Source organism: Poeciliopsis prolifica, unplaced genomic scaffold, assembly GCF_027474105.1.
Source record: "Poeciliopsis prolifica strain line A6 unplaced genomic scaffold, Auburn_PproV2 SCAFFOLD005, whole genome shotgun sequence".
NCBI classification, from domain to species: domain Eukaryota; kingdom Metazoa; phylum Chordata; class Actinopteri; order Cyprinodontiformes; family Poeciliidae; genus Poeciliopsis; species Poeciliopsis prolifica.
Genome location: NW_026562380.1, coordinates 17,648,777 through 17,673,336, shown reverse-complemented (window position 1 = coordinate 17,673,336; position 24,560 = coordinate 17,648,777). Strand labels below are relative to the sequence as shown.

General features: G+C 45.4%; 1 protein-coding gene across 1 annotated transcript in view; it reads left to right on the top strand.

Moving 5' to 3' along the window:
* Window positions 1-22,892, top strand: part of LOC129359851 (homeobox protein Meis1) — a 102,804-nt gene extending 79,912 nt beyond the window's left edge. The window contains exons 10-13 of the mRNA XM_055029777.1: window positions 10,425-10,483; window positions 13,024-13,113; window positions 13,968-14,065; window positions 20,180-22,892. Of these exons, the coding sequence (XP_054885752.1) occupies window positions 10,425-10,483; window positions 13,024-13,113; window positions 13,968-14,026 (208 nt within the window). The 3' untranslated portion in view covers window positions 14,027-14,065; window positions 20,180-22,892. The remainder of the gene's footprint in view (window positions 1-10,424; window positions 10,484-13,023; window positions 13,114-13,967; window positions 14,066-20,179) is intronic.
* The last annotated feature ends 1,668 nt before the right edge of the window (window positions 22,893-24,560 follow it).

The following is a 24,560-nucleotide window of genomic DNA, read 5'->3' as shown; positions in this document are numbered from 1 at the left end:
CGGTGCACAACCTAACACACACACGCGCACGCATGCAAACGATGCACCCACTCCACTGAATGCCACCCCCCCTCCTCCTCCTCTTCCTCCCCGTGTTTCTCTTACATCACAGCATGCCGCCCGAGGCCAAACCTGCATTTCTCTTCATTCACCCCTCGCTCTGTCTTCTTTTTTGATTCCCTCTTCTTTTCTTCCCATTCCTCTCCTTTGCTTTTCAACCTCCTTTTATAGTGGGGATGGGAGGGTGGTGGACGGTGGGGGAGGGGGGATCGATCCAAAACATGAAAGGGTGACAGAATGTGAATGCCACAGTCTGTGTGGAAGCCCACACGGTCGCCGTCGTACTCTCCGCCGTCCGTCCGTCGGGCGTTCGCTCGTTGATGTTTGCTGTGAAAAGGAATCAGCGGGACACGCGGCAAAGTGTTTTGTAACAACAAAGAAGAGACAAAGACTGGCCGAAGGGACGGCATTCATTTTCTGTCGTTGGATTACGGGTGTTTCCGACATGAAGAGCTTGTTTTCTGTTGGCTTTCCGGTGAAATGTGGCCCCTCCAAGCCTCCGCTTAAACTATTGTGTCAAAATCTTATGTGCAGCTACTGTAAAAAGTCATGATATCTGCCCCCCCACCCCCCAACCCCACCCTACCAAAAAAACAGCTACCTTCACTTTATTTTTCTATGAGGATCCCCTATGGTGAAAGCTGCTGCGAGCTGCTGGGGGGAAGTGACACGCGCAGTGGCAGGATATGACACGGGCAGTATGGAGTGGGATTTAGGTCACCCAGTCCGTTTACAGCAGTGCCCGTTGCAAAGCCCCGTCAGCAATACAGCCTGTGTGTGCAACTGCTCCACACAGGCACTCTTCTTTCTCTTTTTCTATTTGGAAACTGAAGAGTCGTGTAACAGATTCATTTTGTAACTAAGCGTATTTATATTTATAGTTAACAACCTCTCACACTGTAAATAAAGTGATACATATGTAATACTCACCCCTAAAGTCTCTGGAATGGAGCAGAGCTCCACGTGCGTTCTCAGAGTGTGATGTGCATTCACGGTGGGAGCCACACAAACAATTCGATCCAAGCCCGAAGGCTAGAGGACACAGGCTGGGTCCGCTGCGGTTGGGGAGCGGGCCGAAGCGGTGCTGGTTTCTGACCAGCACCAGGCTTCCAGCCATCCCTCTCTCTCTCCGGTGTTGATGGACAAAGGTGGCTGAGTTCAACCATGGCACCATGTGCCAGAAGTGAAGCAGAGACAAAGATGAAGCCTGAATCCTGTTTGGCTGCGTTAAGCCCACTTAGATTGGGACTTTGCTTTTAGCTCTTATTTTGAAGCAAGCAGGAAACCAGACATTGGTTAGGCTAATTTTCATGTTTCTTGTTGAGTTCTTTGCATAGTGAAATTCTCTTTAAACCTCTCAAACATCCCTATCCTATTCCACTCTACCCTACTTTAGCCTCCCTATACAACCCCATTTTGCCACCTTTGCCATATCCTGCCCTACATTCCTTACATTTGTCTATTCTATTTCCCCCTCTCTATCCTACCTTAACCTACCTTATTTTGATATCTCTGTCCTACCCTACTTCATCTTCCTTTTCTTATCCTTCTTTACCCTCCCTGCCCTACATTCCTCACCCTACTCTATCCTCTTCCACTTTAGCCTCCCTCTGCCCTGCCCTATTTTGACCTCCATACCCTCCCTAGGCAACCTCACTTCGTCGCCCCACTCTGTCCTGCCCCACATCCCTTAACCTGCCCTAATCTATTCAGCTTTAGCTTCCTTCTGGCCCACCCTACTTTGACCTTCATACACTCCCCTACTCTAGCCTCACTTTCTGGCCCTGCTTTGCCCTTCCTGCCCTACATTTCTCACCTACCCTATTATGTTCGAATTTGCCCTCTCCACCCTACTCGATACTGCGCTTCCCTCTTTATCCTACTGTTCTTTACTCTTCCTACATAATTCAATGCCATTTTGCCTCCCTCATGGCTAAGGAAGTGAATTTGATTCACTCAGAAAGAGGAGCTGGGGTCAGATTTGACCACTGCATCTCCTTTCAAATGTCTAAATCTCTGTCTTCATCCTTTTCTCTCTTCTTTTTGCCTTTGTCATCTTTGCGCCTGTCTGAGTTTCATGCCACTTTCACTGTCTGTGTTTCTAACTGTCTTCTTCTGGCACGTCCCGTTCAGATGTCAGTAGCTCTGTGAGAGTCACTGAGTTCATGTGTGGTTTTCAAATGGCAAATATTTCCTCTATTTGACTCTGGGAGGCACCTGGTCGCCATGGACACGCACGTAAACAGACCGAGCTCCTCTCGGCTCTGTGTGAGCGGCTTTGCCGGCCTGCTGCTCCACTCTGTAAAACCAGTTCATGGCCCCTTTAATGGACACTGGGCTCTTTAGGTAGTGGAGCAACAGGGACACTGTCTGTGCCTCACACAAGCATACATGCTTGCATTTTATGTGGGAGAACTAATGGAGATTAAGCGACCCAGTGTCTGTTTGCAGTCCAAAGCTCCAGTTGAACTTCACCCAGTTTCTCCTGAGTTTCCCCCCCTCCATATGTGACCCTATTAATCCACCTCATGTTATTAGAAGCTGGAACAGAGAAAAGCTCTTCCATGCACTCGCCGTGTTTGTGTGTCAGTGTCCGTGGGTGTGTCACCGCATAGCTGCGAGTGCGTTTGGAGATGGTTCAGGACGCGTTCGCCTGCCAATAAAGGCTTGTAAGTTGTGCTGACTCCAAACACAGGCCTCTTGTCTCATAACATATTAGGTGCAGTCTCACGCCGCTCCGTCTTTGTCTTCTGACTCCTAAATGACCTCACTCTAAACGAACCTCTCAAGCGTTTCTCCGTCCATATGGTTTTAAACCTCCGGCCGTGTGTTTTTGCATCCTTCACAGCCTAATGCAGAGGTAATGAGCACTTGGCCGCACCTTTTTCTTTTCTTTTTTTTTTTTTTCCCCCTCAGAGAACTGATGCAAACTGACGCTTTCTACAGGCCGGACAGCAGACTGAGCAATGCGTTGTGCGTTTTGTGTCTCGGATGTTTGATCTGAAGCGCCGTACAGTTTGCTATAAAACCCATACATATAATTACAAATCCTTAAAGCGCTGAATTTCACTGAGGGACATGAAGGTGAAGGGGGCCGAATACAATTCCACAGTTGTTATTAGTTGCAAACAAATCCTGCAAAGCATTCAATTTGGTCAAACGTCCCCGACAATTATCTCCTGTTTTGAGTTGATCTCATGCATAAAATCCAAATTAGCTCCAATAGATTTGTGATTGGCCATGCATACTTTAGCAAGGCGCTGCGATTGGTCCAAAAAAGTTCTGAGAGCAGGTGTGGAGGGGGAAGAGGTGGGAGGGCGGTGAGAATGAGGAAAAACTTTCCGACAAGCAAGAGCACGCAGCCGCGTTGTTCATCTGTAACAAGGCATGTAGGTGTTTGTACTTGCTGAAAGCTGTGCAGACAAATTAGGGACGGTGCGTAATCTTTTGACTCAGTGCTAAATATGGTTTGCTAATGAATAGTTGCAGCCTTTTTTTTTCTCTCTCTCTCTCCCTCTACCAAATCCGCATCTAAGCTGAAAGCTTAAAATTCCTCACAACCAGTGGTTCTTATCTTGCGCTCAGGTTTTCCACAAATGCCCCCAGGACGCTCAGCCAGGCTGGGCACGGTTTGATTGATACAGACCGGGGAAGAAAACGTATTCATTAGCCGATAATGCATTTTTGTTTTCACACATTTCCAAAGGGGGATTAAGTTAAGATGAGGAAATGCAGGTAGGCATCGTTTTCGGGAGGTTTGACAGCACAGGAAAGCAACAGCAAGAAGAACACCGACGCTTACGCCGAGGCAAAGAGACTCGCATTTAAAAATGAGCAGCGAATGCATGCAAAGAGGCCCAGCGAAAGTTTTGTAGAGTCACCTTTGGCTCCAATTACAGCTTGGCGTGCGTCTCCACCGGCTTTCTACCTCTATGTCTTTTCGAAAATAAGCCTTTTTCCAGTTTTTCAGTTAATGTAGGTCTGGGCTTTCGCTAGGCAGTCCAAACTCCAAACTTTGCTTTGACCTAAACTATTCTGACTTTATGTTCACATTTATCATTCTGTTAGAAGGTCCGCAGGATTTGGCAGTTTTCGCTACTTTTTTTTTTCGCTCTAGATTTAGATCTAATGAATTTCCTACCAGCTCCCATTATGGCATAACGCTGCCACCACCATGTTTCACTGTGGGGACGGTGTGTCGGCGTTCCTCGACAATAGTGCTTTTGTGCATCTACGCTGAGGATGAGTGCTAATCAGGAGACTTCTTAAAGGAATCTCTGGCATTTGGTTTTATTGTGGGGTAGCGCAGTAAAAGAGTCCGAACACATAGGCAAACTGCACTGGAAAAGGAAAGCGTTTTCAGTCCAGTTTACAAGAATGGAGTAGAATAGAATAACAACAGCCTTTATTGTCCTATAAAGCGTAAATTCAGGTGGAACAAACTTCCAAAAAAACTGCTAAACAGTCGAAACACTGAGTTCCTTTGAATGGAAACTGAAAACAAACAACAAAATCCAATGTTTGTGACTGGTTGCAGCATTTCTACTGTATGACGCTTTTTATGACGTGAAGCGGCCGCAACTGCCTTGACGCTGAAATGCGCAAAACAAATAATCTTGATTAAGCAGCATCGACAGATATAGAGCAAAAAGTTCTTAGTGTTAGAAACAGTAAGACCGTCACACAAAACACTGTGCAGTGCTGAAAAACAGAAATATTGGATGCACAACCGAGTTGAGTCACTTTTCCAGAAATGTGCATGACGTGCATCGAACATTGCACATCAGTGCAGACTTTGCTACTTTGCGCACGTCTGTCACGTAAAAACCCAGCAACGTGGAAAAGCTCAAGAAGTGTGAACTCTCCAGCGAGGCGCGCATAAACAACATAAATTCACTCTCGCCTGCAAAGTAAACAAGTAAATCCCAGATCCTTGTTTGCCCTCGTGTTTATCCCTGGTTGTTCGGCTTTTGTGCAGGCGGCCGATGTCAGTTAACATAAACTAATCTGGTGCGTTCAGGAGGACGAGGGAGTGCTGCTGCTGCTGCTGCTGCGAAGGGAGGATCAGGCCGACCTGTCAGCCGGGCGAGAGAGACTCATAACTGCACTTCCCGTCACACGCCCGCAAGCGGCGTGCCTCCAAACGTCCACAAAAAACGCGCGCAGCTTCCCTCCCCCCCCCCTCCCCCGCCTGCGAAATCACGTTAGGGCCAAAGACAGGGGCCACTGTTTATTAACGCGCCTGTGTGGAGGAAGGATACGGGGCGTTGATTGTGGTTTTGCTGCAGACAACTGATGCTCGGGAGGCGCGGTGACAACCTGATGATAAGTACACGGCCACCCGTCAGAGCTTGATTTTTTTTCTTTGTTAAATCAAACTCATTGGCAGGCAGGAGGTGTGTGTGCGCGTGTGTGTGTGCGTGTGTGTGGTTGCAGAGTTATTTTAAGCGGCTCTCGGATATGAATATGCATGTCAGACTCTCTGTCTGCGACTGCTTCAGAATGAATGGAGCCGATCCCGAAATATCCAGCCGCGCTGCAAACGCGGGGAGTTTGTGTCGGCCGCGTGAGTGTGCAGAGACACTCTCAGGTTACTAACTGGTGACTGAGCGCCTGCGTGCGCGTTTCAGTCTCGTCAGCCCGGTCGCGCGGCTGCAGATCCCGAGGTAACATGCGCTTGAATTTTCAGCTCGCGGGGTAACCTCTTGTGCGTCCAATCCGCGTCTTTCCAAACGCTCGTTATTAAATTATCCCCTAATTGGTCACGCGACAAAGGCAGCTGATGAAAAAGACAATTTCTTGCTTTTAATTGGGCATTTCACGTGCGCTACGCGTACACCTGTGTGCAGCCGGCTCGACTCGGGGATGCACGTGCGTCTCCGCGCGCGTAATCAGAATGGGACATTAGCGGGGGCTTGGCAGACGCCGTCGCAATCAGTTCCGATCTTCCCAGTGAAGGAGGGAGAAAAGGTTGGAGGATTAATGTTACATTAGAAATGTTTGGAGACTTGCAAGTGGCCACGTGACTCTTGAACTTTGGCACGTTGTGTCACACCTCAGCCTCGCGCTTCAGTGTATTTTATCAGAGTAAGGCATCATTGTGAAGTGGAATAGAAATTATTCAGAGTTTAAAGATTAATACCACGGCTGTCATTCATGTAAGTGGCAGCCAAAGACCTGAAAAGTGTGGCATGTATATGTTGTTCAACCCCTTTTGCTCTGATACTAATAAAAAAAAGCATTCCAAACCCACCTGATTTGTCTAAACCGATGTAGGAGAGAAGAAAATGAAAAAAGGCAGAGATGAAACTTTCAGTGTCCTAAGCACGGGGGTGGCAGCGTCATGCTGTGTGGAAGGCAGCAGCTCATTGGCTCTGGTTCTGGCGACAGCATCTGGCTGGCATGTTTTTGGATCCACTGTTCTGTCGGTTCATTCGTATGTCAAACACATGCGCCCTTGGTTGGACTCCAACTCCTGACCTCTGACGGCGTTCAGAGTGTGATGGATTCCCCGACCTGCGTAAGTCGTCTTCCCTCTTCCGTGTTTTTTTTATTTTATTTTTTAACCCAACTTTATGCGTACCACCAGCGGCGGCGTGTCACGCCAAAATAGCCCGGCCATTGTCGGCGGGCCGGATAGCGAAGCTCATTGTGTTGGGTGGGAGGCCGGGGAGGGAGCAGGCCATAAACACCGGCCCTATCGCACCCGGGGGGGTCGCGCGGGGGGGTCGCGCGAAGGTGAAGCCTCACTCTGGTTTTCTTTACTCTCTCCCTTCCTCTTCTTCGCTCCCCATCACTCTTTCTTCTTCTCCGGTCTTTCTCTGCGTCAGCTTATTAACGGGCACAGCAAGAGTGTCTAGTTTGCAGAGCCCCTTGCTTTTTCTTTTTTTCACCCCCTCAGACGCTCTCACTCCTCCTATTCTCTTCCTCTCCATCTCTCCATTCCCTCGGCTGCTATTATGAGAGGCATTTTATCCTTTGTTCCAGGCCCCATGGTGCATCTGGCCGCAGATACGGGGGACGACGGGGACAGGAAGCCGGCATGGGTTTCTGAGAGGCGGAGGGAGTGTGCAGGGTCAGACTGTAGATTCGTTGCTAAGTTGGGTTGCCATTTTCCACCGTAAAGGACGATAAGCAAGAGCCAGCTGGAGGAGGAAGCAGATACAGATAGGCTTGCTCAAGAGCTGCGAGCCCAACGCAGTAAAATGTTTGATTCTTCGAACTGACGTCGGGTTTCGAGCCGATTGCCTAACTTCCCACACAAGACATGGAGAGGCAGAAAACGAAAGGGCAAAGCAGAGCGAGAACAGATGCAAGGAGACATTAGGGAACGTCCAGAAGAAGAAGAGGTCAATCCTTAGCCAGCGCTGGCCTCAGGATGACCTCGTCCCTTCTGCGAAGAGTTTGAAGTGCAGAGGAGAGGAGAGTTAAAGGAATGCTCAGGCCTCCCTCAACCCTCTTTGCCCTCGCTCCTCCTCCTCCGCCTTCCATATCTCCCCCCCCCAGCAAAAACAGGGTAACGGTTGGGAGGGGGGGGGCAAGAGAGGGAGAGCATTGGTGATAAAACTCCAGACGTTCCCTCATTTGATGGTGCTCTGCCATGTCAGTGCATTCTTTCATTCCTCCCCTTTCTCTTTAGATTTCCTTCTCCTCTCTCCTTTGAAATTTCATATCAGCCTTAATGTAGCAAATATAGAAGGGAAACTTCTACCAGCTCCACTTCCAACTGTGTTGGGTTCTTTTTGCTTCTTTTCACAAGAAGTGTTTCTGAAGCAGCTTAAACACGGCAAAAGACACAAAAGTCTGTTTCTGGCCTCGTTTCTGGTGTAAATATCTCAGTGCACTTCAAATAAGACAAAACTAACTTACAAGTGGCTTTTCAGCAAGAAATAGGAGCTTGGTTTTAGTAAATCATTTCATAATATTGATGAAAAAGTAATGACAGGTTATTTCACTTCTATCAAGACATTTTTCCCATCTTGTAAGTGAAACGATCTGCAAGACGAACTGACACTTTTTCATCAATATCCAGGAATTGTTGACTTAAAACAGGCTCTAAATCTTCCTCAAAAGTGACATGTGAGCTCTATGTGTCTTATTTAAAGGAGACTATGACATTTGTATTAGAAATCAGACCAAAAATACTTGGCAAGAGTTTGTGTTTTTGCATTGAAGGACATAACAGTTGTAAAGAAAATACCAGCAAACAATAAGGCTGTTAATCTTTCTTTTTACTGGCCAGCTTTGCCATCCTCTGGCTCCCCAATTCCCTGCAGGTCCGTCTTCAAACCATAAAACCAAGGAGGAGCACAAAAGCACTTCTGATGAGGGAATATTAAAGAAATTTAAAGCAAGGGAGTTCCCCTCACTCTTCGGGGTCCAAACAGATGCGGCATGTTTGCGTCTCTTTGTCTCTCTCCTCCCCTTCTCGCCCATACCCTGAGCTCATAAACGTTTCATTTTCCAGCTTTTGAAAAAGTCTCCCACTACCATTGTTCCCCCCCCTTAAGTTCGGGTTAATGCCCCCCAACCCCCCTTTCAGAGATGAAACAGAAGTGTCCGGTCGGGCAACAGCAGGAACACATAAATCAAGTCAGAAGCCCCCCGACAGTCCTCTCTCCTTGGGGTCATTGCAGGCCAAGGGGTCATTTCAGAAGGGGTTAGGCTGACCGAGGCCAGATCGGTTCCTATGTGAACATGCACAATTAATAGGTGTGAATACATGTAGGAGAGGCACTAAGTTTGTGTTGATAAGAGTCTGTTTTAAAAGAGAGTTTGCGTTTGTGTTGCCACGTTGGGGTGTTTTCCAGTGAAATGACGTTTTCTGAAGGCCAGTAAGACTAAAGTGACCAAATCCCAGTTCCAGTGTGTCACAATGTTGTCTTTGAATATAGACAGTAAACATAGCGCCTTGTTAAGATGAGAAATGATCTGTTCTTTAGTTATACTAAGGCCTGTCGCAATAAGCAATTAATCAATTAATCATATAAATTGAAAATGAGCTCAATAATTTCTATAATATTCTATTTCTAGGATTTATCATTTTTGTCTTTTCTCTCCCTTTTTGCCCAAAACTGGATGCTGAAAGTCTTCAGACTGGTGATTTGGTCTCAACTAGCCATTTTTTTTTTTTTTGAAGGGCAACTTTTTTTTTTTTATAGAAATTTCACTCTTCATTTTATTTGTTGTATTATTTTGGATATTTAAAATGTCTTCCAGTTCCATCGTCAATTGATCTTTGAGACTGTCTTCTTGCACTCTTCTGCAATTACTATTACGTTACTTGGAAATGCTCTCACCACAACAATATTATCATTTATCGCAATAATGCCTGGGACAATTTATCACCCAGCAAAATGTATTTCTATCTTAGCAAGCCCAGTTATGTCTTCAAGACTTATTCTGATACAACAACCTACCTTCTTTAAAAGCAGTAGTCCTCACAGGCAGCAAAAGCCCAACCAGATTCCCAGGGTTAAGGGTTAGAGGTAAGGTGTGAAAGAGTTGAGTTATGTACTGTCAATGGCTAAGTTCAGGGCGATGTTGGTGCTTGGCACTAATGGAGTAACAGAAACAATGAACAGAATTCAAGACCGTGTCCTATTAAGGATAGAAATACCAATGGTTTGACTGCAGTTTTACAGGAGGTCACGAAGGGGTCAGTGCACAAAAACTGCACAGACTAAAAGAAGTAACACGCGGTCACCTGTCGCTGGAAAAAAAAACAATGCCTCTCACCAGAGGCGACGTGCCACGCGTCTCCGTCAGCAACACCCCGCCGCGTTCGAGGCCGAGCGCGTTAAACCGTCAGCAACCGCAGCCCGTCGGGAGGCGGAACGCCTCGGATGAAAAGAGATGGGTCGCGATGTTTTCCAGACGGGCGCAGAGAGAAGATCCTGCCTCCACAAAGACCCCAGTGTTCAGGCTGACTCTTGATTTTTTTTTTTTTTTTTTTTTTGAGGGGGGTGAAGGGGGTTTAGGCAGGTTTCCACAAGTTCTGCAGTCCCTGACTGTTCAAAGACAACTATTTTAATAACTGAGGCAGTTAAGATGCGACTTTCGCTGTTGCGCTGCAGCAGCTTTACCGGGGCTCAGCGTCGCTTATGGGAGAATAATTACTCCTTATCACTGTTATGGTTTGCTAAAGAGAAAAAGGCGACTTTGGAAATGTGGTGGTTTTTGTGCTGCCTGCCAAGATCTTCAGGGTATTAGTCAGCATTTTTTTCCCCCCCTTAATCTTGTTTTGAGTAAAGCTCTGACTGTGTTTCTGTGTTTTTGTCTCCTCTCCTTCCTTTTCTCTCCTCCTCCCCCTTGCGATCCTCCCCTCCGTCCCTCCCTCACCCCCGCTCTCTCTCTCTCTGCAGGTTCATTAATGCGCGGAGGAGAATAGTGCAGCCCATGATCGACCAGTCGAACCGTGCAGGCAAGTCTCCTATAGTTACTGTTTTCAAGTCGCGCAGGCTTAAGCCAGCCCGAGTCCATGCACCCGGAGGCCTCTCAGTGGGTAAATACGGGACTGATGCGCCCTTCTTGGAATGTCCAAACCCTTCAGGGAATTCCCCCCTTCCCTCTGTACTGACCAATAAAGTTAAAAGGCGAAATATCTCAACATTAACAGCAATCGTTAATCAACCTTGACGTGCCATGTGGAGTGAAAAAGTAAAGTATTCACCTCTTTGCCAATTCGTAACCCTACTTTGTGCCCACATGTTGGCCTTTCCTACAATTTACCAACAATTTGGACAAGTCCTGACGTCAGATTTACCCATGGATGACAAACTAGGTACAAATTGAGACATGGTCTGCACGAAGCGTTCCTACGGCGGCTTTCAATTGATTTGTGGTCAGTAAAAACATCTCCAAGATGGGTTCAAAATCCAACCATTGGAGACAAGCAAAGCTGCTAAAGTATGAAATGGCAAAGCATTGAAACGACCGGCTCTCGTTAATGATGAGAGACTTTTTTCCCCCCCTTGTTATCCTGCTCACAAAGCTAGCTGTGTTCTCAGAATAGTTTGTCCTTAACCCCTTCCTGCCCCTTTTCACCAAACAGGTACATAGTAAAACAAGAAAAAACAAAAACAAATCCTCCACATAGGTCTCTCTACGCCCATAGAGAGACCTACGCCCGTTTCTTTTTTTGGTTTGACCGCTGATTGGCTTTTTTGGCTCTGGACCTGTTTTCACCCCCCACCCCTTGCACCCCGCAACTCCCATTCCCTTTAAACACCCTCCCTCAACCCTATTTGCGGCTGTTTTAGGGAGCAAGGGGGGAAGGAGTGAGCAGTCCCCCTGGTGCATGGCTTGGTTTTGGACTGCTGTAAACTTTATTACCTGTAATAGGGGTGAGAGGTCATGGTGGCATTAAGGGAGAGGGTAGGGTGGTTGGGGGGGCATAGTAAAGTTCAAAGGCATTCAGTGGGGCCGAGGTCCTGCTTTTGCTTGACTGGCCGCCAAACGGCCTAAATCGAAGGTAAGTGGCTTTCTATGGGAGCAGAACAATGGAGGGGTGCAGAAAATAAGGAACCGGATCGGGTTTCACATATTCCTGCCGCTCAGTTTTAGTCCGTATTTATAAGATAAAGTATTAAGATAGGAGCAGATTCTGGGACCAATCAGTAAGAATGAACTTTTGTTGAAAACCGGATCGGGCCTCAACCTGGATCTCATTTTTGCTCCTTTGATCGTATGCATAATTATGCATCAGGGGGCAGCAACGGTTTACGTTAAAAGCATTGCTGTATTACGTGCCAACATGTCTTTTATTAAATATATATTGGAGTGGCCGGACATGTCAAGCTTGAAATGAAATGACTGAAATGTTTTGGATTTACGAAATGAAATTTGAAATGTTCCCGCATGTGACATTTAGAATCTACCTGTTGGCTGCTGAAGCAGACAAATGAGATTACATTTAAATCTAGATTTGGGCAAAGAGTCTTGCCTTATAGACATTTACTAGCCTTTACGTAAGAATTCACTCTCCTTGAAACTTTTCTGTATTTTCTCTACTTATGGTCTCAAATTTGGTGATTGACATTGTACATAGTGAACTAACACAATGTAATGCCTAACAGAGAAACAGGAAGAACGGGATACATTGTTGTCGGGTTTCAAATGTGCCCCCCTTTCCTCTTATACCCCTAAATAAGATCAGGTGTAATAATTTGTCTTCAAAAGTCTCTTTATTACTAAATAAGAGTCCACATGTTTAACCCTTCGCTGTCATGATGACACTGGTTTTCTCGTTGACCCATTTGAGGTTTCCATTACAAATTCTCACTAATCTTTGTGATTTACCGCTAATGTGAAAAAACCCACACAACTTTACAATCTCAGTGTTTCCATGTATTAAGAAAGCAAATTAAAATCACAATACTCAAACACTATCGATTGTCATTTCAGCGTAAACAAAAAATAGTTTTCCTCAGTGCAGACAGGGAAGCCTGAATGCGATCTGGAAAACTGGCTGTCATTTTCTTTTCACTTCCCATCGATCCACCTCTTTGTGCTGGTCTTTCAAATAATTAAAATAAATACATTACATTTTTGGTGACAAGTATGACTTCTCGACTGTTTTCAGAGCTTATGAGCCCCACGGCAGAATCTTGAGGTCTTGACGTTTAGATTTAACGCGACGTAAGCTTCAAAATAAAATTTCAACAAGTCAATCCCTCAAACCAGAGTCAGTCCGTGTCTTAAATGTGCCATAGCGTAGATTAAGCTCTTATTCTGATCCCTATTAGAGCATTTATGTGCGTTAAAATCCACCAGGGGCTTTCAGCAGACAGCTAGCCGTCGCAGCGTGGAGCAGAGTGACGTTGAAAGGCAGCAGAGTCTTCCTGTGCGTGCACCAGCCAACAGATGATCCCGCACCGTCCGCTGAGCTTTAATTAAAAGGACTAATTGACCACTCTGCTCCTTCCTTCTCCCTCCCTCCCTCTTCTTCTCCTGCATCCACAGTAAGTCAAGGAGCTCCCTACAATCCAGATGGCCAGCCAATGGGTGGCTTCGTCATGGACGGCCAGCAGCACATGGGAATCAGACCACCTGGTATGGCTTTCTCTGCGTGTCTGTCCGTTTCCTCACTCTGTTGTTCCTCCTATCTGTCTTCAGTCTGTTCCTGCGGGTTTCTTTGGCTCGCTTCCACCCGTTTTCCGTCCAACATCGCCTCGCCCTCTTCAACCTTTGTGTCCTCCTTTGCGTTTCTTCAGACGTAGATGTTGTCCTTCAGCCAGTATCTGCCATGTTGATGTTTCATTTAATCTTCATGCTGACAGAAAAGCTCTTCTCGTGAACTTTTACAGTCGCCGCTTGTTGCTTTGGGTAGAAACGGCAGGATGTGCACTCCCAAAAACACTTAGAGAGACATGCACACACACACACACACACACACACACACACACACACACCGTTTCCTCCCCCTATTTCCTGGATACACCAGAACAGGTGTGCTCAATCACATTACACCACCATCCTCCTCCTCCTCACTCCCACTCCCCTTAAAACTCAGTCGCTCTCTCATGCCATCAGCTTTAATCCCAGAGTTTGTCCTTAAGCTCTTCTTCTCCTCCTCTATCCCCTGTTTTCTGCGATTCTCTCTCAAGTCTGCAACCCAATCTCAGCCTCCACTCGAAGTCAGCAGGTTTGGATAAACTGCCGGCCGACTTAACCACCCTGCACCCCACCTCCAAACATGTCCACACACACCTCTCCCAGCCAAATCCACAGGGCTTTGTTGCTTCGCTGCCTGTCAAATTAGCTTCATAGTGAAACCACACTGTTGCTGAGTGCGGTCTGCTTGGAACAATTTCCTCTTTGAAGTGATCAACAATAAATTCCTGCACAATCAGTTAGAGACGACACCTTTTTAATTTTCACGTTTCCTCTTTGTGTCCTTCCTCCAGGGCCGATGGGTGGAATGGGGATGAACATGGGCATGGAAGGTCAGTGGCACTACATGTAGCCCAACCCGAGTCTGACCAATCACAACGCAATGGGGGATGTAAGTAGAACAAACTGGTTTTAGACCGATGTGGTCCTTTTTCCGACACCCTTCAGGTACGAGTGGCATCCGTAAGGAGTTTCCACACCTGATCGTCCTGCAGACTTGGTTGGACTGGTGACCAAAGTTGCTGTTGCGTTCTCAGCTGCAGCGGCTCATTGCGTCAAACAAGCCAAACCGTTTGAAAAGCTAGGGAACCTAGCGGCACCGCACCAAGATCTGATGAAGGAAAAGATACAAAACCCTTTGACGATTCAGTCATTCTTCTCAGAATGTGAACTAAAATGGAGCAGCGCCAGATTTTAGTGTTCAGTTTACATTTTTCCCCATTGTACTCAAATCGGGGGTAGTTTATTCATTTATTTATTTTAAATTTAAGGCTGTGCTGCTGATAAAAAAATAAATGCATTGTGATTAGTATCATTTATAGACATGTTTATCAGAGCACCAAAAATCATATGGTTTTCAAATATGTGCTATGGGAGCAGAGGTGATGTCACACTGTGTGAGAGACGGTTGAAAAGAACCTCTGTAAAACAGGTGTTTGACATGAAAGAATATAAAAATGACTTTTGCTTTAAGATTATGTGTTAGCATTGTATGTTATCCGTTAGCACAGCTAGCAAGCAAGATTTCCAAAAAATTGCCGACGTTGCTTTTGCTTTTTTGCAGCCCATTTAGGATTTTTCGCACAAAACATACCTTCTTTTTAAACAGCTTCTTACACCTGTGTGCTTCCTTCCTACTTAACCTTCAGACACTTTCAGCAATACTGGAAACAATATACATCTGTGTTTGAATGTACCCACGTTCAAACCCGAAACTCGAAGCAACCGAAGTTGTTTTAGATGCAAACATCCTCCTGTTCTCCACCAGGCGGATTTGCACCGTTGCTCTTTCTTCAGCGTTCCCATCCTCGTTGCGACGATAGGAGCCTTTGATCCCATCCGTGTAAATTTTTGTGTACGTTCTGTGCCGCTGTGTGTCGCCGTCCGAGAGCCGCCAAACCAAACAGGGGAAGCAAAACAAAAAGAGAGAGAAGAACTACGGAGGCTTAAAGTAACACGGATTACTAATAAATAAAAAAAGTGTTCAAAATCGAGACAAAGTAACGGAAGAATGAACCGTTTGTACACTGATTTTGTGTGTGTGTGTGTTAGCATGTGGCGAGGAGGAGGAAGAGGAAAGGGGGCGGGGATGGGTCGGGACAGGAGATGGGCGGAGGAGGGCGGGAAGGGAGGGGGCAGGTAGAAGGTTACTATGGCAACAGACTGATTGGCAAAAATGTAAGCAGTCGTTGCTGGCGCAAGGAGAGCGAGAGAAGTGCGCGCCCCTTAAGTGTCATAAATCTGCCAGGTTGCTGTTGATGCATGAGCCGCATTAATACACACATGCTAACCAGCTACAGGGAGCCCAACACCACCACCACCACCACCACCAACACCACCACCCCTCACTGTCTTCCTCATCCTCGCTCCAACATTGTGCTTTTTCTCACTGTCAATTTTCCTCTCTCCATCTCTTCTTTCACACACCTTTTTTCGATTTTTTTTCTCCTTCTTCCTTCTCACTTCTCTCCCCTTTCTTCCCCTCGCCTCCTCTCCCTCTCTCTCTCTCTCTGTCTCTCACTCCTTCCCTCACTCTTGCCCCAGGGCAAAACAGACTCCCACATAATTCTAGATGTATACAGGCTGTGGATGGTGTCACAGCCGCGCATTGTGATAAAGTGGCGCCGGGTCCAATCTCAGCCGAACATCATTGTTTCCCCCCTTGCCGTCTGTGACACCGCACAACGTTTATAAGTGAAATAAATACATGCTGATGCGTGGGCGTCAGCCTGCGTACCTCCACGCTGGCCTGTATAGTGGTATATGTGTGTGTGTGCATGTGTGTGGGTGTGTGTGTGTGTGTGTGTGTGTGTGTGGTAATAGGATTACTCCTGGCACAGAGAGGGGACACAAACTACTGCAAAATGGAGGAGGTAGCCAGCAGGGTATGGAGCTTAGCCGGGCCTAATTGACTAGATCCAAATTAAATATGCCGTCACCGGAGGTGTGACCAATGGATTTGACTTATTCAGTTTACAAAAATAGGGACCATTAACCCTCTGCACAAGGCTCATACGCTGTAGTGGGAAAAAAATATAAATATATATATATATATATATATATATTCTGCCTCGAATGATGGCGACAACAGAAGACCGGCGGTCTCATCTCACGGGGGACGCAGGAAGTGTAAGGTAGAAGAAGAAGAAGAAGCTGAACATGTTTTTTTTTTTTGGTTTTGTTTTGTCCGCGTCGCCGCCGCCGTGTGAAGTGAGTAAACACGAGGGCCGGTTCTTTCCAAGCAGCTGCTCGCCTTCCCAGCAGACCGCGCTTTAAACAGCCTCAATTTGCCTGCTGAATCCCGTAATTGGGCCACCAGAGGAATCCTGGGTGAGACGGGGCGAAGCGCAGAAAAGACGGGAAGAGGAGGGAGGGAGAGAGAGAAAGAGAGAGAGAGTGAGAGAGACGGCGAGGTAGACTGAAAGAAGACGGGAGGGGCAGATGAGGAGAAAGAGAGAGAGAGAGAGAGGGAGGAGAGGAGCCGAGAGACGGATGATGACAGAAAAAAAAAAGAAGTCTCGTCTCCGCAAACTCGTCTTTCCCCCCTTACAGCTTCATCAGCTCCGTCGAATTTTCTTCCTTTTTTTTTTTCTAGGTCATTTAAAAGTAAGCGACGTGTTCTACTCTTTCACGACCAATTAAATTAATAGGTTATTACGTGAGGGAGGAGTGGGGACCGTTATCTTATTTGATTAAGAGAGCACAGGTTCATTATATTTTATAAGCAATTTTCATTAGCGGCGTTTGAGGTTTTTGTTACTGCAGGGGCCAAATTGAGCGCGTTCTAGCGCCGAGCCTGGGCTGCAGAAGGTGTGCCTGGCAGTCGCACCGCAACATTAGTTAAAACCAAAGCCAATTAGTCCTGCTTAGTGGAGAGCGTTATGCCTTCCACCCAGTGATGATTACGGCGCTTATGTCCCCCTGCGAAACAATACACCTGTCAGCAGACATGAAGCCCAGCAAGTCGAGCAGAAGCGAGCCGAGCCTTTGATTGCGACGGGATTGACTCTCAGATGACCTTTACCCCGTTTCCCCTTCTTCCTTCCCTCCTTTCCTTCTCTGTCTCTTTGCTTTCCTTCTCACACAAAATTAGCCATGTGTGCCTTCCTCCAACGCCCCCCCAAACCCCTTGCAAAACTGTAATTTTGGGCTTCAGGAGAATTATCACAGAGTGGAAGAATTAATTATGACGCAGAGAGTATGGAATTTGTTTCTCGGCTCTCGCCCATTAGGAGCTTTCCCCCCCCAAATCGTCAACGCTTGAATGAACGGATGCTTTCTCCGCCGGTCTCGGCTGGAGACCCTTTGTCCCAGAATTCATCGGCGAAATCATTAAGCGCAAATTTGTTAATCTTCCGCCGACGGGAAGGGGTCAAGATCCCCTCCCCAAAGCCTCCAACCATCACACAAAACTTCCCTTTTTCTTTCCGCGGAGGAACCTTGACTGTTGAGCAACTCGAAGGAAAAGAAGGAAAAAGCAGCAAACAAAAAACAAAAAGGAGAATCGGGTCCCCATGGAGTTTGCGTGGCCCCTTGTATTGTCCATGTGAATGTGTGTCCCTGTCGATTCGAACCCTTAGCTCACCCCCCCACCCCCATTCAGAGTCGAGGAAATGAGACTTACAGCTCAATGTATTGATTTGCTTATTAGGTGAAAAACCCCATAAGCAACGTTGAGCTCTTCCAAGCACTCATAGCATTATTGGCCTCTTGACATGAGTTTACCGCAGTAATCACTGCAGTCTTGTTAACCTGAGGTGAAAAATGAAAAAAAAAGAAAAAAATGCAGGAAAGACACACGACTTCGCCAGCAGTGCCATGGTCTGTTAGAGTTCACCTGTGAAGGTTTTGAGAAATCTGACTCAGTTTTACTGACTGGAAATCCTGAATTTTAGGATCGAAGACGGAATCAATCCAAGCATTTCTGCAGACATGGAAATAAAACAAAACTTTGTGACAAGTAACTTTTCAGCAAGATTGTGCAAGCTTGTTTTAAGTTAATACTTCCTTAATATTGGCCAAAAGTACTAGCTCCACTGGCAGATTATTTTACGCTTAATGGCATTTTCCCCTTCTACCAATGGAGCGAGTACTTTTTCATCAAAATTAAGAAATTATTGACTTAAAACAAACGCTTATATCTTGCTGAAAAGTTACATGCAAGTAAGGCTGATGGAAAATTTGAACTGAATGAAGACTAATAGCAAATAAAGAACTTGTTAGATTCTGCAGTTGATTGGCTGATCTCCAAGCATATTGACTTGTTTGAGATCAACACTAAAATAATTTCTGACAGGAATTGGGAATTGATGTTTATCTGGACTCGTCGTGCAATGACACTGAACTCGAGCTCCTTTTGCAAAAAAGGATTTGGACCACATGCCGGCAGAGCCATGCCGGCAGAGCCAAGAACCAGAAGACTTACATCATGGTAAAAGTGTGTCATTACACAAGCAAAAATTGAAATTAAAAAAATTTTAACTGTAAATTTTTTATTCCATATCTCAACTTCCCTTTGCTTTGTATGTTCTCATTAAAAAGTCCTAAATTTGGTGCCTGTCACACAGAAAATAACAACTAGAACCCATTAGAAACATAAGTAGCTAGAGCTAAGCTAGCACAATATGTCACACTTGTCTTAAACACGCCACACTTTTCCTACTTTGTTAAAAACTGATGGATGAGAGGAGACAGGAAACTATTATTGTTCTCGTGCTCCTTATCCTTTTCCTTTTGCGCCTTTGTCTCGTCTGTGTCTACGTATGTGTGAATGGGTGTGCGCGCGTGTGTGTGTGTGTCGCGTTCGCGTGCACGGCGCTCTCAGGTGACAGCCGTCTGCGGCTCTCGCCTCTCGCTCTTTGGCTTTGACGACATCGTCGGTCACGTGCGGTCGCCGGTCACTCCCCGCCTGCTGACAGACGAATGAGCGCCTTTGTCGCTGCCGAGAGACAGACTTCTTCTTCACCCTCCGCAAAGTTGCCGAGGAAGTTTGCAGTCAAGCTGCACCGGTTCGAGGTCGTTTCGGATCGCTTTCCGGGCCCGGCTCATGAGAGTCTGTCTCAGTTGCTGACTAGTCTCTCTTTGGAGAGAATTCCTCGGGCTAATTCCGAGTTACCTCGTAGTCCAGTTCAACAGATTATCCAGGAAATGTTATGCACTCACCCTTGGTATCGCTTCAAGCTGATCATGTGTGTTTGGCCTCTAAGTCCTTTCCTCCTGTTAAAGTAGCATTACTGTTGTGTAGGATTAACTCAGTATATCCTTCAAAACCCTCTGTGTCTGTCTCATGCATCGGCACAGTATGTGGATTCCTGCTGCGGTTCTGACCCAGAGTAACATGGTTCCGTTCGCACAACCTACTGTGACCTGTGTCTGATATTTTTTGGCCAAATGCAACTTTTCCACCCAAAACAATCTGATCTGAGCCGCTTCCATATGTGGTACTAATTTGGATAAGTCTCAACTGTCTTGTTGCATTTTATCCTCCTTTTATGTCACTGATGGGAGACATATATATGTGTGCCAGGAAAAGCCGTATGCTTTAAATCCGGATGTAAACGATGGCTGAAAATAATGATTATGAACTCATGAAACAAGTCTTTGCCGCTGAAGCTCATCACATCACAATCCCACCATTCATAGTTCCGACTTCGCATGGAGTCATGGAGTACTGCAGACTTTGTGACGTTTTTCACATTTTGCCATGCCACAACAGAAAATAAATGTATTTCATCCTGATTTAGCTTTGTGCCTGCTCCCCTTTACTCTAATACCCCTTAAAAAAATTCCCCACCTCCAGTTTGTCACAACCCAAGCATCAGACGCAGTGACCATGTGGAAGCAGGGACTTTGGTTGAGTAATAACTTTTTGATGTAAACCCAAAATGCCATTTGCACACAAACCTGAACGCCTTCCCATACCTCCTGTCATTTGCAGTGCCGTCTAATCTGGCCAGTTTAAAACAGATTATTGAGTATTGATCGGTTGAATATTCTCTCTCCTCAGAGCTGGAGGGGAATCGTGTGTCTCCCAGAGGCCCGTGGAGCTCAGGAACGGCACACCTCGACTTCCCGACGCCAGAAACCAACGAAAACAAGACTCCGGATTCAGCGACCGTTTCATCCAGTCGACGCCCGTCACCCGGACGTCTTCCATGGCTGCCTCCAATCTTTCCACCGGAATCGAACTGATGCTGCGCTGATCAAATTTCGGCCAAGTACAGGAGGATCTGACTCCTGAAAGAATGCCGCTTCTTCTTCTACTTCTTCTTTTTCTTCTTCTTGTTCTCTGGTTGGCACAAGACTTCAGTCCCTTTGCTGCTGCCCAGTCGCCCCACGCAGATTCCTCCATCGAAGTGATTGTGATTGACTCTTTTCGGGCGATTTGCCTGCACCTCTGGCGAATGTGCTGCCCGGTTGATCTATTCTCGATTCTTTTGAGGGCAAATGTTGAGACTTCTTTTTAAGAGGAGCGCTCTACTCTTTGGGACGGAGGATGTGGACCAAAGAGAAGCCAATGTCTGTAAAGGACAGGAGGAGGTGCCCTTTAAAAAAAAATAATAATAAAATGAAAAGATACAGTGGATTGAGACCTGGATGGAGAGATGGCGAGAGTGATGAAATTAAAAAGTGTAAAACTATATCAAGCCCTAGTTTGGGAAGTGAGTTGAGAAAGAAAATATACTGTATACTGTTGTAAAATTACGCTGGACTCTCACAAGAACTGGGAAACTAAGTATTGTAAATGCTATTGTATTGTTCTGCATATTATGTTGTTTCTAATAGATTTTTTAAAAAAGGATGTGAACTTTTTTCTCTTTTTTTCTGGTTTCTTTACAGATTCTCTTAATTGTGAGCGTGCGCATGTGTGTGTGTATGTGGGTGGGTGGGTGTGTGTGTGTGTGTGCGCGTGTTGGCATGCGCCGTCCCCAACAAATCTGCCCTCTTCAACCTCCAGCCCCATTGAACCACGTTGCGTTTTTATTTTGAGATCAAAGTAAAATCCCGGGTCTGCACTTTTTCACAACCTTTTTGTGGCGTATCAGAAAGGTCGGCGATCCAGGCGTTGGTTTTGCTCATTTTTATTTTTAAAAAAAACCTTTTTGCCACTCCTCAGGCTTTCTCGCGGACCTAGAAGATGCAGATGTTTCCATCAATTTGGCTGCACTTCTCTTGCCTCCAATCTATGCCACTTCTGCTGGTTTCGACCAGACGGACGAAGTTTTCCCCCACCGTCCCGTTTTCCACTGCTTTCATTTTGTACATGTGAAGGATGGGGAGATCCTCTTAGTGTCATCGTGGTGATGCACGCTAAGACATTCTTCACAGTTGATGGGGAAGCTGCAAGAATAACCCAGAAGACATGTTTTTTTGTCCACCTGTATCCAATTGAATGTCTTTTCCAGGGTCTTATTGGTGCGTTTGATGTCACTCGCTTTCGCGCACCCAATGGATTTTTCTCCCTCTCGTGATTTGTTGCAGATGTTTTGGGGAAACATTTATGCCACGGTCCACTCGTGTTTTTTTTTTTTGCTTTTATTTTTAACTAGCTTGGTTTAATGCTGGTCAACAGACAGGAGAGAATGTAAAAGCAACACTAAAAACTGCTGGGTTTAAAACAGCCCAGTCTGGGTTACTTTGCTAACCCGTTTCTGGGTCCAACATTAATCCATTCTAATGCACGCGTCTTCTTGCTTTCAATAAAAAAAAATGCCTTCGTGGAGACAAAATAATCATGTGTGTATTAAGCTGAAGTGCATTCCAGCATTTCTGGCTTGCTGATTTTTTTCTACTGGCTGTTTTGTGCTGAAAGTAAAAAAAAAAATTCTCGTACATAAAAGTCAGAAGCATCAAAACATCACTTACTATATATGAGACTATAACATGTAGTCTTAATAGTGCCTCTAAGTTCCTTATCTCTAAATATAAACCATCCATTCGGTTTACAACAAGGGTAAAGCTACTGAAGAAGGGATGAATAGAGTGACCAACTACCAGGAATGATAAAGACTTAATATTTAATCTAAAATGCATCATTTTTCAGTTCACTAAAATTCAGTGAAAATTTAATGTCAAAAAAGTTGCGATCTTTAGACATTTCACTGACAAACACTTGAATTTGGATGGGAAAAGTTACACTTAGTGTACTTTACGACCGATTGTTCAGTTGAAGTTTAAGTCTTGCTCTGGCTAGCGCTAGCTCCCTGGCATGTATAAGGCTCGTTTTGTTTTCTAGTGTGAACTAAAGTTCACAACACAATTATTGTTTTTACTCAGCAACATTTTAACCGTCTCGTTCCTCCCTTCATCCTGTTTGAGGAGGATTGTTGAAGTCCGGTCAGGTCGGTGTATTCAAAATGGCGACTGTTGAAGAACGACGAGGCTCCTTTTGGTCTCTTCACTCACCAAACTCTGCAGCTACGACTACCTAACATCTGTCCCAACAGCATAGGGCTAAAAGAAAAGCCCAGCAGTTTTTACGTGTGCTGCATGTGTGGAACAGTATTGATGTGACTGGGAACATGTGTGTGTCGTAGAGAGCGGGCGCGCGTGTGTGAGTGTGCGCTATCAATGCTCCCACTCTCCATTGCTTCAGACATGTATGACGCCCATCTTTTCAAATTCCTTTGAAGACAAAGTCATGAGTCGTATGCTTTTACTTTGAAGGGTATATGTGTACATGTGTGTTGTAAATAAATACTTTTCTTCAAATAACACAACTTAACTAGTCTCAGATTACATTATTACACAGATGCGGTGCCCGGCAAAAGTATTCCCACCCCACAAACAAACCGCAAACGCCAGCGTGATTTTCTGTTGCAGAGCCACGCAAAGTTTTACGTATCTGTGAAGATTAAGGAAATGATGCTTGTTTATTTTGTTGTTTCCCCCCCCCCAAAAAAAACCCAAACAAACAAAGTGGTTTGCATAACGTGTTCACTCCCACTAAACTCAATACTTTGCAGAACTAGACTTTCCTAATTTTCCATCGATTTTCCCCGTGCAGAGAAGCTCAAGTCGAGTCAGACATGATAGAATCACTGAACATCAATTTTCAAGTGTTGCCATGGATACTGAAATGGATTTGACTGGGCCATTAATCCCCTCAGCATGATGCTGCCACCACCATGACGCTCAGTGCTACTTTTCTGTCTCACATGAAGGTGTGTCCCCTATATGACTCGTGGCAAACTGCAACACGAGACTGTCATTTTTTTGAGAGGAAAAAAAATTATATATTATAATAATAATATATAATATATATTATAATGTCCTTTACTAAATAATAACTGATCCCCATGAAACTCCAACAAAAAAAAAAAAAAACAAAAAAAACACCATGCTAGTGTCGTGCTAGTGCGCGCGTGACAGCCGACTTTTCCTCCTATGGCGTGAAAAAAAAAAAAACAAAATAAAATATTGGAGATTAGTTCTCCCTCGTGCCTTGTTGCTCAGTTTGACTGCGGGATGAGAAGGGAGGAGCGCGAGCCGAAAGAGAGAGAGAGAGACTTTAGTCAGATTAAAACATTCGGGAGAGCAGCCCTTAAAAGTCACTATCTTATTTCTTTCCACCCCCTTTTTTTTTGTCTTTCTCTTTTGGTGAACAACAGAGAGCCTGTTTCATCCGCAACAATGCGCGCGCATAAATCAGCCTCCTCTGTCTCTCTCCTCCGAGCAACTATTGTGTTTGTACCGCTTTTATCGGGCTGAATGATATTTACACTGAGGAAGCTACAAGGTGGAGGAAAAAAAGAGAAAAAAAAACAAACAGGAGACACTTTGCAAACTTAAAAAAAAAACAACATAAAAGAATACGGCGACGTTTTAATTGCCTCGCGTCTCCGCAGCATGGCTGGCAGATCCGAGGCTGTGAAATGTGAATTCCTGAGCCTGTGGCGGCTGGGAGCGGTGGAGACGTGGAAGCAGAAAGCCCAGGCATGACTGCCCTCTTTAGGGAGGCCGGGTAACTGTCCGAGTGCGTGGAGGCAGCAGGGGGAAGCTTTGGAGACGGCGCAAAAAAAAGGAAAGAAAAAAAATGCAACCGCGTCTCCTTTTTACGCACGGATCTCCAAAGGCGCACAGATGCGCTGCGATCAGGATTTTTTTGTTGTTGTCGTTGCTGTTTAGAGCTAAAGAGCTGCACAATATTTACAAAAGCTAATAAAAAAGTTAGTTTTTTTATCACTGCCTTATAAGTACAACCAAGAGTTTTCTTTTTTTTTTTACTTTTTAATATAATTTGTTACTAGTGGAGAAACTGAATAATTTTAATTTTATCAGTATACGGATTTAAAAAAATTGAAATCAGGAAAATGAAATGATTAAGTCGTTTAAGCTTTGATCATAGAATCAACGCTTCATAAATCAATAACAAATCCAAACTTAAA